Source organism: Cyprinodon tularosa, unplaced genomic scaffold, assembly GCF_016077235.1.
Source record: "Cyprinodon tularosa strain WSP-4 unplaced genomic scaffold, ASM1607723v1 ctg640, whole genome shotgun sequence".
Classification (NCBI taxonomy): Eukaryota; Metazoa; Chordata; class Actinopteri; order Cyprinodontiformes; family Cyprinodontidae; genus Cyprinodon; species Cyprinodon tularosa.
The window spans coordinates 151153-166447 of NW_024039386.1; the positions used below are offsets into that span (position 1 = coordinate 151153).

At 36.4% G+C, this 15295-nt stretch overlaps 1 protein-coding gene across 1 annotated transcript in view; it reads left to right on the forward strand.

The window, feature by feature from the left end:
• brinp2 (bone morphogenetic protein/retinoic acid inducible neural-specific 2) overlaps positions 1-15295 on the forward strand; it is a 267201-nt gene that overhangs the window by 148057 nt on the left and 103849 nt on the right. Inside the window, exons 3-4 of the mRNA XM_038308587.1 lie at positions 6925-7115; positions 9990-10171. Coding sequence (XP_038164515.1) covers positions 6925-7115; positions 9990-10171 — 373 coding nt within the window. The remainder of the gene's footprint in view (positions 1-6924; positions 7116-9989; positions 10172-15295) is intronic.

Genomic DNA, 15295 nt, shown 5'->3' on the forward strand with positions numbered 1-15295 from the left:
GTCCTGTCCATTTCCATGGAGGATCAGTGGTGAACAGAAAAAAACACTTATGTAAAATCCTGCAAATTCCAATTCCAGAAATAGTCCAGAAATAGTCTGAAATAATAAGTGGGCCACTTCTTATTAATAGGTAACACTGTACTTGATTCGGGGGGAAACTGCTCATTATAAAGTTTCAGCAAAGGTGCACTTGCAACACCAGAGCTCAGAACAAACAGGCTTTAGAGTGAATATGGTGGGAGATTTCACAGGTGCAATAAAACTTGTAATTCGCGCCCCTATGTGATTCTTTCTCATTTCATGTCGTTGTTTTTTAAGAGATTTTTTATTACAGCAAACCATACAGTCATGGTAAAGAATAAAAGTACACTTAGTTTACAATATATCTCCTAATATTGATTTTGATAAATATTAAGAAGGATTGTGAAATGTATTTTCTGTGTTATAATTTTTTTTGTAGCAAACTACTGCTTTAAGTTATATCATCTGATACAGTATATGACAGCTATAGACTTTGAGGTGTTGTGCTACTTATATATACACATTTGTTTAAAGGCTAAATTTCCTCTTCTTCAGCAAAAATGAATGCCAGAGCTGCAGGTGCAATCAGTGCTGTGCTAAAACCTTTTAATTAACACAATCTATCATCATTAGCCAAGCGGTCAGCTAGCAGCCTCACTGTTAACTATTAGGGAACGGAGCAAGGAGAAATGTAAATGAAAAGTAAATGATGCAGTGTGCTTCTTTGTATTTCAGGCCTGGTCACCATCAGTTCCTCCATTTGCAATGTTCACTAATTGCAGAGCGGGTCTGAAAACACATCAGTCAACATCAGCATCACTAAATCAGTCTGCAACTACTGTCATCCTGTGACGTACTTGACTAAATGCTGAACTACAAATAGTGCTTGCTGATGCATGTGATGAATTGTAGTTTGCAGCATGCAAATACATTCAACCTTTGATTTAAAAGGCTTGTAATTTAATAGTTCAAGAGGTTTAAGCCCTCTGAATGTTTTCAGTAATATGCCTTTATAGTCCCAAAAATGTTATATTTTGAGGACTAATGATGCATGGGGCAGGTTTATTTAGCCAAATGTGTAACAGGCTGACCATATTTTCTGTGGTTTAAAGAGTAATTTTTTCAATTTGAAGCATGCGGGTTTGATTACAGCCTTCTCATGTAGCATGTAGATATACCCCTGAGCAAGGCACTTAACCCCTATTGCCTTCCGGTCTGCGTATTGATGTATTAAAGTGTGGTTGTTAGTGAGTACGATTAGTTTAATGTGGTTATAGTATGGGGTGTTTTGACAGCTCAGTTAGAACAGAAAGCGCTCTATACTGTAAAATACAACCATTTACTATCTGGTGTTAGGTACAGTAGAGATATTTTAAAGGACCTTGAAGAAAATAGCTTTTTTAGATGGGTCTTTGCTATTTCTCACTTTTCTTATGCCATTTTCATGTTTTGCCATTTTGCCTTTTTGTCTTTAACATGAAATAGAAATACTTCATACTTAAAATACTTGAAATGTGTGGTTTTTACTTAAAAAAGGCAAAACCATTAAAGGTGTTTTACTATTTTTAAGGCAGCGTAGTTGCATTACCTAAGCCCCTTAAAACTACTAAAGCTGGAGTTCCAAAAAATTTAATCTTTATTAAAGCAGGTTGTTTGAGATTTTTTGCAGAACTTTCTATTTTTAGGAACATATAGAGAACAAACTAAGCTTGTTGCTTGGTAAAAATGTAGTCGGTGTGTGGCTGCACCAATTATTGTGAAGGTGGCTCAGAAAGCAGGGGTGCGAGAGAAGAAATTGTGAGAAAGAACAAAGTGCTTGCTGCGCCATGGTCCTGCAGAGAAGAATGTTTTTCAAGTGTGACATCTTAGACTCAACTATAGGAGGAAAGTACACTGAGAATGCAAGTGGAAGAAAAACTCATGAAAGTAAAGTAAGGGTAAGTGTCTCTGAAAACAACAGGTGAGAAAGAGGTTGTCTCTGTTCCTGTCGACCTTTTCTTTCTTTACGCCTTTTCCCTGCTGCTCCGAAGTGTACTCTCGCACCCTGGCTGCCTTAGTTGCTCTGCCTTTGAGACAAAACAGTATGGCCAAAGCTCAGGGTAGCTTGTACCAGTGTTGTGCTGCAACTGTGCAGCTGTGGGCAGACCTTAATTGGCACATTAAGGGAAAATGAACATCCTAATGAAGCACAAGTGTGACCGTATGCTCCTGAGGCCATTCCTTCTTAGAACAGCTTTGTCATGCTCTTTACTATATGGTAGCACAAGTGAGTCTGCCTTTGAAGACAAGTATTCAATGCAACAACTAAAAACTAATTACAGCCTACTGCTGTCTCTATTATAGCCTGAATGGCCCTATTCATATTTACTGTGTAATATAAAGGAGAAATGGCCTGTTGTATGTCTCAGAGTAGCTACTGGGCTGTCAACAGAATAATAATGGTACTGTGTTGTCTGTAATGGTAAACTTTTGACCGCAAAAAGGTAGCACCTGGTAGGAAACTGTGACAATGATACAGTATATTAATACCTCCTTCTGTGTTTGCATTACTGTTTGTGTGTGTGTGTGGGGGGGTATGTGTGTGTTTAGGGGAGCAGGTACACTAATGGGAAAAACTGTGCCACTGTTGCTGTTTATTCCAAACCACTCCATTCATGTTGCTTACAGTAGCAGCCATTTAACATGGCCCTTCCCAGTCAGACGCGAGACGAATTGCAGCCTATTTCCCTGCAACTCCCAGAAAAATCCCCTGCAACTTTCCACCGCTAGTGTGACCCCTTCCTTCTCCTGGGTGTGCATATTTTTTTACTCTTGACTTCACCCTTTCAGTGGATTACAGAGTCTGACCAGGAGATGGTGCTTCTCTTTAGATCTTGATGTACACAAGTCATGACAGAATATTTTTAGTACAAAGATTAAAGTTAAAAAAGGAATTGTATGGGGACCAGCCAAGGATCCATCAAGGGAACTGGGGAAATTATGAATGGCCACTACTGTACAGTATAAAACATAGATCTTTATTGTTGTTATAATTGTGATAATGATGATGTTGATAAGGCTGTTTATGATACATTTGTAACGCTCTAATATGTTTCTCATTATTTTAATGGATTTTATAAAGGTCAATGCTTACGATAACAGATAAATTGCTTGACACTGCAAATGAAGGAGCCATTTAGATAATAATCCTAACTTTGTGTATTGTTTTTACTCTTTGCATTCCACTACTTGAGAGCTGATGTGTCTTTCTTGTACTGTAGATGAAGCGACTAGAGTACTAAAAATGTTCACTTTTTGTTTTTCCTTTATTATGTAAGTACGCAGTTGTCAGTCTGCTCCTAATACATGCAAGTAAGGGTGTAGGAATTACTTTAGAGTTTAGTTCTGAGTTTGCTTGGGTACAAAACCAGTCTCTAGGTACTCAGTTTAACAAGAACAGCAATGCTTTTCTTGCCTGAACATTTCATATTTCACAACAACTGAAGTACAGATAAGCAAGATCCTCATGAAATAGGCATAATGCTGCTCCCCTAGTGGCGGCCTAGTGGTTAGGGCATAGGGCTTTGTGTCCTGAGGTTGTGATTTCAAACCCCCCCTCCCAGACTGCCACCCTGAGCAAGACCCAAAGAGATGGGTTAAACGCAGAGTATTAATTTCGTTGCTCTGTACTTGTGACAGTGAAATGACAATAAAGTTGAATTCTATTCTATAATGCTAAAGCCTTGATATAGCTATATATTAAGGTTTCTAATTTTAAAAGTTTAAATTTAGCAGATTAATATTGGATATTTTACTTAATGAATGTAAATGGGACTGAGCTTGACATTAGAGTCTAAAGCAATGGCAAAAAAATCTTAATCAAAATCCTATGGATTGATTTTACAGAACACCATAAAATGCTGAAATTGCACACCTCACAGTTTGGACAAATGTATGTCCAAACTGTGTCCAAATTCAGGAGCTGCACAGTCACAAGGACTGTCAAAATCCATGACTCCCTTAAAGGACCCTTAAAATGTGGCTAATATATCTGTTCATCTTTCCCCAATTTAAAAGATGGGTCCTATTTATACTTTGTTGTCCACAATTTCCCATCATTCTCTGTGGCTCAAGCGATCTGGTCAGCCTAAGACAGCAGTGGTGATTTATGGATTCAAAATTAAACCTTATGATCATAAAACAGATAGGTCTTGCTTAGCACCTTCTACACAAATACTCATTATTAAAAATAGATCAGAAGCCTATACTGTATGCTATCCAAACAAACTTTGTCTTCCTTTAGCTTCATGTAAATCATTTAACAAAAAAAGATCCCAAAATCCTAAGGCAAAAAATTTTTTTGTTTGTTTTTAAATAAAAGTTTAAATCAATTTTAAAAAAGTTGTTTATAGGGTTTACCTTGTTATACTTTCTTAACATAGCATTACCTTTCTTTTTGATTTCCTTTTCAACTACTCAATAAGAATGTATGTGTGTGTATGTGTGTGTGTGTGTGTGTGTATATATATATGATTTATGCCACATTCACTCAATGTTCAGTATTCGTTGCTTGGTAAAAGACGTCTGCTGAGTAATTGAGTAAATTTTATTTATAAAGCACTTTTCACAAAGTGCTGTAACCAAAAGAAAACAATAAAACTACTTGAGGGCTACTTGATGATTGCAGATAAACAAAACATTCACTTCTTCTCAATAAAGCACAAAATCTAGTTCTAAAAAAAGAACATGAATTCTGTTTAAGTCATTTTTAACTTAGGTATTTTTACTAAAATTGTTACTGTAATTCTGTTTATTGTTAATATACCAGCAACTGAAAGGTTAAGTTAGAACATTCCACCTGGGAATATCACTAATGCCACCCTCTGTTTTACAGTTGAAAAGCTGGTTCTGGATGTTGTATTGTTTGTTCAAATTGGAAGCAGAAATCACATGGTTGGGATGGCCATAAGGATGCCCACTGATTGCCTGGGTGTGGCCATAGCCACCTCTGGCTCGTCTTCTAGCTCCGCCCTGGAGTGGAAGACCAAAGGCGGTGCTTAGAAGAGTAGGGAATAAGCATCTTAGCACTGTACTGCGACGCCTGACAATGCAAGGCTCTAAAAGTCAGCACCAAGATTTTAAAATCAATTCTTTATTTGCCAGTGAAGAGCTGATAAAGCAGTCTGGCAGAAGAGTTTTGTATGATCTGTTGTCTATTTAGGGATTACTTATTGAAACGCATTATAGCAAAATTACAGCAGTCAGTTTCAATGAAATAAAAGCATGAATTATCATTTCAAGATCAGTCTCCTACTTGTAGATATATATCTCTGTCTGTCTCTGTCAGCTGTTGTGAATGACCTTCCAAAAATATATCCTGATCCAACATGAGTCCAAAGTTCCTGAGGCTGGTTTTCACAGATGAGGCCAGAACACCTACAATAGGTGTTTTTGAATCAGCTGGATCTTTTTTGTTGAGGGCAATCATCCAAGTAGTGTAGGAGACGGGAAAAGAAGAACCAGGCTAGACCTGTCTGAATTTACAGCCCTTCACTTCCGGCCTTCATGTCTGTGCCATTTTTGAAGGACCTGTCCCAGTTAGACCACGTCTGTCGTAGAATGTAGCCCCTAAGTTTTGACACAGCTTTAGCTATAGATGCGTTAATGTGCGGTTTTTCCCTTTTCTTTTCTTTACTTTGTAACTTTGTACTTCGCAGCTGTCCTGCTTCTATTTTTAATTCCTAGCTGCACAAAGCAGTTTTCAGAGTACATGCAGTAACAATCCCTCCTATCAACTCCAGCTGATAAGGACAGTTTGCACCTATTTTTGTGTCAGGTCCCTGTTGTACTTATACCCTCAATCAAAGCAGATGTGGAAGAGATTGAAAGATTATGAACAAGTTTTTACTTGAAAATTATTATTATAATTAACACAAAGTTCTGACCTGTGGAGCTTTTGTTTAAAGCTCAGCTGCATGTAATTAGTAGAATCATTTTAAAATTAACTCCCTAATTGATGAGTGATGGTGCAGATTGATAAAAGCCCCTAGAGGGTGTATTTGTTTAATTTATTCAATTTAGGTTTAAAAAACTTTGGGTGTTGCTTTAAAAATGTGATTTTTTGTTTTATTATTGTATATACCCCTTTATATAAGACTACTGTGAACTGATACTTCTCTGATACCTCTTTTAACGTATAAATGTCAATATTAATTTGTTTAAAAAGTTATTTTTTGACTTAAGCAAAGCAAAGCAATGAACATACTGCAATAATAGTGTTCTAAAAAAAGAAAAGCTTACATACAGTTCCATCCAGTTGATATGATTTACTAAAGAATATTCTGAACTTCTATTGAGGAGTGCTGGCTGTTTGAGAATACATGTCCTTCATATAGGAGGTCTTACCTCCTGTGTCTGAGAACTCTGAGACCTCCCTCTGAATCTAACAATGTGCTTAGCCCACTATGCTTGTTCCAACCCCAATGCACCAGCCAAAAGAAACAGAACGCTTGGTTTGTGTGACCATTGCCAAGTAATATAGACTGTGTTAATGTTTTTGGAATTGGTTTATTATTTTAATGCAAGTAAAACATATTTTAGGTTGTACCAGGATCACATAGTTGCTATTGTGCATTTTTGAAACAGACATTTATTTTTGCCTACAAGTGTATGAATAATACCTATCCAAATAATGTTTTTAAAGAAAAATGAACAAAGTGATTGATCATATGTTGACTCTAGATCTGAACTAAAGATGCCCCTTTAGACATAATTTCATCTTCATTGCCCACTGCAGATTTTGTAAAATGTAATCAGTCATTGATATTATACTTTTGTGGTTACAGTTCATTATGGATGCATGCACTGAATTATGGACTGTACTAACTGTATGAAACTCAATTGTAAATCTGTTCATACCTGCAGGGAGTTCAGCCACTGGAAGGTGAACAGCTTGGCGACAGAGAAGAGAGATTTTCTCAAAGCTCCGTTGCCCTTAGCACCAGAGTTCCTACGCAACCTGCGGTTACTGGGGCGACGGCCAAGCTTGCAGCAAATACACGAAAACCTCATCAAGAAGTATGGAACCCACTTCCTGGTTTCTGCTACCCTGGGAGGTAAGGAGGACCTACATATTTTAATTTTTAGGAAGTGTTTGGGAAGAAAACATAATTGAGGATGTTCTCGTTTGAAGATCTGTAGTGAGTACACCACTACAGACAAATTGAACATTTATCTTTTCCTTTCACTTTCTATTGAAAAAAATTTAGACTCAACCATAGATGTCTAGGACAACAGCAAAGGAAAATAACTAAGCTATTGGTCGCCATATGCTGGAGCTTTTTTCAGCCTTCACCCCTGCAGAGGAAAAAATGTGTTTGAGGAAGAGTCTGTATTTAATTGTTCACTTAAATAAAAAAGGTCTTAGTATTTCTACCAAAAGAACTTAAATACCTCCATTATGAAGTTTTGTCGGGAACATGAGTATGACTGTGGGAGGCATGAGATGAATGCAGTGTCGGCATGAGATGAATGCAGTGTCACACTGATAGGTAGACTCTTATGCTTAATTAACAGTCCAAGCTAAATGTGCACAACCAGTCTGCATACTGATTAGACTCAAGTAGAGCAAAAGTGCACATTCTTGATGTTGATATGATCTTTTTTCAGCTAGATTTCTCCATTCCTGTTTCATTTAAGTCAGTGTTGTCAGCTTCATCAATCTTTTACATGCAGTTTGCTTAAGCGGAAGCAAGTAAACTCATTCAATGAAGCTGTAAAGCTTTACCATGTCATTTTTTATCATTATGAATTAAGCAGTATTGAAATGCTGGAAGAAAATGAGACTCTCAACTTTAAGTAATTCATTGCTGAAACATCAGCCAGCAATAACCACATTCAGGGACAAAATGATAGCAATGCTTTAGTCTTTGCACAGTTAAGCAAGCTAGCTGATTAAGTGACAGAGACATTATGCAGAGTTGTTCTACTTAGTGTCAACTTAAATGGTAGTTGACACAAGGGTCACGATCACCGGTATTACAAAGCAAGTCCAGCCTTGAAGTAACAAATACATTGAATATTTTCCTAGAAATTTCAAATTTTTGCAATATTTCATAGATAAAAGAAGGAAATTCTACAAACCTCTTTGATATGCAATTTAAATGACAAGTCCTGATTAGCCCTAAAAATTATACCAATTTTTTTATTTTTTTTTTTACTTTACTCTGAGATCAATTTAATCCCAGCCAAATGAAGTGATTTATTAATCAGCTTGTTTCCAAAAAATCTGGTCCAAAGAAAATAACTTCTGCTTTGCCAGCATTCAAAAGCAGGACGTTTAGAGTCATCAAGGTTTGTATCTCTTTAAGACACGCCTGTAGTCTGTGTAGTGGGTTGGATTCATCAGGTTTTATGGATGGGGAGACAATTTAGCATGATCAGCATAACAATTATACCGATAAGCCATGCCTTCCAATATTTCTACCAGTAAGAAGTATATATGTTGTAAGAAAATTGGCCATAGAACGGATCGTTGTTGTACACTACAGGTAACCATTGAGCTTTTGGAAGATTTGTCATTGACAAAAAAAAAAAAAAAAACTATATATCTGCCAGGCAAATGAGATTTTAACCAACCTAATACTTCTTCCTTAATCCCAACTGAATGTTCAAGCCTTTCTAACATAATGTTTTGATTGACTGTATCAAATGTAGCGCTAAGTTGTAGCAGGAAAAGAAAAGATGCAAATACATAATCTGAGGCCATGAGAGTATCACTGATTTTCACCAATGCTATGAAAAGCTCTGAAACCTGACGGAATATCTTCAAAAATGTATTTACGGTGTAAGCAGTCACACTTGCATAGGAATTATTTTCTCAATAAAATTGGCTAAAAAAAAATAGGATTTAGATATATGGCTATAATTGTCCAAGTCGCTTGAATCAAGAGGTTTCTTATGCAAAGGTTTAATTACAGCTACCTTAAAAGCCTGTTATAAATATCCCTGTAACATGAATAGATTAATTGTATTGAAAATCAGGTGGAAATCAGATGGAATACTTCCTTTAATAACTTGGTTGGAAGTAACATATGATGACATGTTTCTAAACATGTCCTTACTGATCAGATGAGGGAGGGACGCCTGAGAAAATGACAAAATCTAATTTGGCAAACTGGAACGCCTAAGCAACACTAATTTTAGTGACCTCCAGTTGGTGTACCTGGTGTCATTGGTTGAACAACAATCTCACTATATTTAGTGAGATATTTAGCTAGTGGGCCTGGTCTAACTCTTAGATGTTCAACAGCCCAAAGACGGGACTCTAGCTCTGACTACTTCGCCTCCGAAGCTACAAAAGATACTACACTTATTACTCACATGATATGGTAGCAGAGGAACAAAAGAAAATAAAAGAAAATCTCCGGCTCACATATTGCTAAAGGCATTATGGCATAATACATTTATTTTTATTTTTTTTCCACTCCTTTCCAACTTATTGTGGTCGGAGGCTTCATAAAAGATGGCTGATGCCACAACAGTCACAGAAGGTCTTTAGCAGCGCCCCCTGCGGTCCAAAATACCTCAGTGTCCTCAGCAGGGAGAGTCTGCTCTTATCTTCCTTGTGGAGAGCCTCAGTGTTGTATACATTTGTCCGTAGGACTTTGATAGGCTTTAAAAAGCATGAAATAGGACCTTTAAAATACAGTATGTTATGTATTCTCTCAGTGGGCGTATAACCAAATTAAAGGTAGTCACAAAGCCCTCATAGGTAACTGAAGTAAAAGCCTTTTCTAGACTTTATGTCCTCTAGTTGTCTAGTATAAGATGATACTATAGAGAAAACGTGCTAAATTATCTGATACTAAGCAAACACGAAACTACGATGGCTTTATTTTTTTAAAAGAAAGTAAAAAAAAAAGTGAAAGAAATATGTATTTATTTAATTAGTAATTGATTAATGAAATGAATTGATGTTTGATTCACAGGAGAAGAGTCTTTGACCATTTTCCTGGACAAGCAGAAACTAAATAAGAAGTCAGAGGGCAACAGTAACAGCTCTGTGGTCTCTCTGGAGCTGCTCCATCAGCTGGCTGCTTCTTATTTTACCGATCGGGAGAGCACCCTTAGGCGACTACACCACCTCCAGATTGCAACCTCTGCTATTAAGGTACTGCACTCATTTACTCAGCATCTTTATTTACAGTACATATCTTGATGCATAATCTTTGCTTCAGGGTCCTTTGAACAATGCTGCACATACACTGCATTTCTTATGCAAATGAAGTGTTTACTTGCCAAACGCACTTTTATTTGCTTTTTTTAAGATTCACCACCCTGCTATGAGGGTGGACAGTCCATCATTAACATTATTGTAAAACTTCGTATTGTAAAGCCTGGGATGATATTAATTGGCATTACGCCTGTAACAAACAGCTCTAATAAACAATTGTTTTAAAGATTATTGTTGCGGTGCATGGTTTCATGGCTCATGAGATTAAAGAGGGTTCACCAAAACAAGATTTTTTTTCTTTTTTTTTATCTTAAGAGGCCGGTGTTGATTTATGACACAATTTCTAGGCTTTAACTCTCAAAGGGACCAAAGCATGGCAAATGTCAGCTTTCTCTAAGGTCTCAAAGAGAATTATATACATATGCAGGTACATATTGTACCCCATTATCTGCCATCTGGAATAATTTGTTCTCTTCTAGTGGTAAATATGTTAGGAATATGCTGCATTTTCAGGACTTATTGGTATAGATAGTACTTGTAGGGATCAACGGCTGCTCCCCATGACGAGAAGTTTTTCTCTGGGGATGGGGTTAGGTTTAGTACTAAGGTTGTGATTTGAGGTTAGGATCGGTTTGGGGTCTGGTATGTGTTTGTAATGGTTTTGGTTTGGGTAAGGGTGTGGCTTAAGTTATACAAAGGAGTGGGAAATTACAAGCAAAAATGTTTAAGGGGTACAGTTGGTTTAAAAAAAAGATTCATAACATTATATTTTCTCTGACTAGCTTTACCTTGTAAAGGTCCTTATTTGCCCTGTGACGGCTGGGAAAGCATTACCAAGAAATACATTTTTCACATATCTGCTGCCTTTCCTGTGGTGACAGCAGGTATGTGGGTGGGTGGGCCATGCTTCTCCTTGTCAGCTTGAATAACAAATCTAATTGAAATGACAAATAATTGGTTAAGTGCCAAGTTCATATGATGGCTGTACATATTAAGTAGTTTTTCCTAGTACTGTAGCCCCACTTGCTAAGCACTTTGTATGCAAAGGTTACATTGGCTCTCGAACCGTTTTTTTATTCCAAAAGCCCTTGTAAAATAGTCCAAAGCACTACATTGCTCTTCTGCATAGATTTGAATGTTTGAAAAGGACAGGGAGCCAAAGGCCTCTTGGACTTAAAAAGAAAACCAATGACTTTAACCTGAGAAGAAAAGGCATTTTTAAATCGAGAACAAATTTGAAACACTTAAATTATGCTTGAGATGTGTTACTAAAATTTGTGAAATAATCTAATCCTCACCTCAACCTTTTTTTAGAGTGGGAGAATTCATACAATTAGAAATGCACCCAAAAGTTCTTAGCCTGTCTGTGTTAACTAAATATTAGACCATCAGACAATAAATAACTTTTAAACATTTCTTTCATCTGTATTTAATATGTGGCATATTTTTAACTGGCCTTGTGTTCAGTTTTCTACCAAAGCAGTGAAAAAATTATGGATAATAATGATAAATACAGATTACAGATCATGCCTATGTTTAAATATAGTTCAGTTTTATGTAAAATATTATTGTGTAAAACAGGTAATGTCTTAATTTTACCTACCAACAGTGTCTTCCAAAGTAATGTGCAACTCTGGAGGAACTTCATAGATTCAAACCTTAATATTTGTCTATTAAAGTATTGAACTCAAAGAAAGTTGATTCAGCTCTTTCAGAAAAATGGCAACTGTTATAAAATAATCAAACACCACCAAAATTAAAATAATGTTCATATATATTTAACCTAGTATACCCTAACACAGTATTAATATTTCTAATAAACCATGCAAACACTACAACTACTAGAACAAACACAGTATACATGAAAGAATCAGTAAAGATGAAAAGGGTTTTAAATCAGTCCTTGAGGTAGAGTCTTTGACAACATTAGGTTCATTAATTATGATGCGTTGAGGAAAAAGATATCCCACAAACAGGTGTGTAACAGTAGTCTGTGGTAAAATTTAAATCAATCAAGTTTCACTTAATCCAATAATGAACCATTACCAATAAACACAATGCATTTAATGTGACAGTATTGACAGGTGTATGTGGGGATAAGAGGCTTCTGTTATCAATGCAAGAGGATTGAAATGCAACACATTTCACTGGATTTACCTGGATCTTCTGTTCCCCTCAGCCTCTCAGAATCATTTCAATACACCATCACAGACTTTGTAGAATCTTTACCTTTAGTTTACCTGTCAAGCTTAGAAGAGCATCTTCAGGTTACACTCAGCTCAGCTGCGTTTCTGCTTACTAACGGGAGGAGATGGAAGGAGACAGGCAGCGACTCTGCGGGTCCAGAAAGAACAGGCTTACATATGGCACCTGAGATGCACTTCTGTACAGGATGAAACCTGGGGCTATCTCAGTTTATCGACAGGTGAAGTTTTAAAACCTCCTGATTGATCGTAACAGAACTGGTGATATTAGCACATTAAGGCTGGGTTTAGGCTCTTCCACTTTGAAAAACAGGGTGCAGTCACTTTTGCCAGCAGAACAAGGACCACAGCTCCAGAGTTTTCCACCATGTGTAATGTGATCTCAAGCTGGAATGCTGGGTCTTTGCATCCAGGCCAGTGCCGCATCCTCTTTAGTTTTAAAGGGGCGACGGTCTAGAATGTGATGTAAAAGGTACCTGCTGCATTAAGTGAACATGAAACCCAATTCATAACAGTGAAATTTGTCATCTTTGAGTAACAGATGTATATTTATATATTTATCTTTATCTATGTTTTAATTCACCAACCAAGGGAAAATTTTTATTGTACCTCATATAATGCTAAGGTAAATGTGCATCAAACCATACTTTAGATTGCATAATAGATTGTTACTTAAGGTACATTAGACTTATTTAAAAAAGGGCTACATGCTGCCATTTAGACATAAAGCCAATTCGACCATTGAAGTGCTGAAAAACTAAAAAATTTTATGCTCTAAATGTTGAGCTAATTTATGTTTTTATTTGCCTTTTTGTTTAATGTTAGTGTAGCTAGTCTTGGCTTTTACCAATGAATGCTGTGGGATGTCAAGCACCTCGATGTATTCAGCAGCATGGACAGTTGTACAAGAGAGGCATTATGAGTGCTAATGAAATTACACACACATTAAAAAAAAATATATTCTAAAAGAGCACAATAAGACAAAAGCTTTGTGGTGTGTAGAATGTTTACTTTGACTACAGTTGTGGCATTAATGCAAACATTACGCATCACCATCTCACTCCCGCTAAATGTCCTCCTCAGCAAAAATGCTTAGAAGAGCCTGGACCTCATCATCCGTCTAATGGTCATAGCTTCTCCTCTTCTGCTCCATCATGCATTTAAGAAATTAGACAACGGTAAACTACACAACTGCAAAAACTGAGTTTATGTGTGTTGGCTGTAGCAAAACAGTATTTTAAAGATGATGAGATGGGTGGACTTAAAAAAAAGAGACCAAACAACCCATCAATCATTGCTCCTTGCAACCCCACCCCCTCCAGAAGCCCGACTAAGCAGAGCTCAGTTCTAGGTTGTTCCGTGAAAGGAAAGCGCTGATTATGCCAATTAATCGGGTTATTCTGTATGTAAAAGCAAAGCGTGTTTTGCAAAGCCTGGGGCTTTTGAGCGGCAGCGGAAAAGGGGCTATTCAAAGCTAACGGAGATCTAATTATTGATGAGTAAAAAAAGTTAATTCGTCAGCCATGTTATAAGAGGCTGTACCCTAATACAGAATGAGGAAGAAAAATATATTCTAAGGTAAACTAGATTCAGAAATGTGGCTGTTTTGTACATCTAAAATTTTATGTATAAGAAAAAGAATTGGTGGAACTTAAGAAACAGCCAAATAAAATTAACTTTATACTCTTGAGAGAATGTAAATGTCATTCCATTTCCAACATAAAAATAACATTTTGAAATGTCAGTACATGGAAAAACTAAATCTATATAAGTCTATGTAAGACAAAACTCACATCAAAGCTGTATACTGTACATACACAGACATTAAATCCATAAAATCTTATTTTATACCTTCCCACTATATGAAATGTCTAGTGTGTGGGCCATTTCAAACAATGTGTTCTGCTATATAAATTCATCACACAAGAGGAAGCAGCACTGAGTGGGATGTACATGACCTGCGTCTATGTTTTCCACTGGGCTTTGTGTCATTGCAGCACCAAGTAGGAGGTTGAAGTGAAGCATATCATAATTCTCTCTACAAACAATGGAGATAATGTGGATGAATCTTAGCTGTAGATCATTTTGAAAAATTTGCTAACAAAAGACTTTAAGAAATTGCCATTCCAAGTTGTAAGGAGAAACTACATGTGATGCAAAGGAGTGTATATACTATATAATTGGAGCTGCTAAGAAACCAGTTTGCCAGAAATCCCTACAGCCATTGGATAGAGATCCTTGAATTTTATTTAAACATTTTAAGAATTTATTTAATTATTATACAAAATGTATATGTACACATTACAGTTGCAAACATAATTATATAAACAAAAGCATTTCAACAATGGATTTCAATGTGCTTGCTTACTATTAAGCCTCCATTATTTTTTAAGGACACATTTTAAAATTGGTTTAGTAAGCTGCAAAAAACAGTATAGATCTAAATAATAAAAATCTTACAAACAAAATACAGTCACCATTTTTGGTAGGAATAAATGGGACCTATAGGTAATTTCCTGCACAATAGTTTTTTTTTTTTTTTTTTTTTATTCAGCTTTACCATTAATAATAATTTTATCCAAATATGTTTTAGTCTCTGATTCAAAAGCTTTAAAACATTTCTCACACTGTAGCTTCTAACAGCTGCTCAGCATCAGTTAGTAAATAAAGGAGTAATTTCTTATAAATTACTGATGAAAAATATTTTCTGATCAAAATCAGTCCATTGCATGAAGTCACTGACTTTGCAACCAACCCTTATCCTGTGCTAGAATATGCCAATAGCTTAAGAGTCATCCAGCAGGGTCAGATCAAGTATAGTATCACCCAGGAGTAACTTCCATGAGAAAAAAGGGAA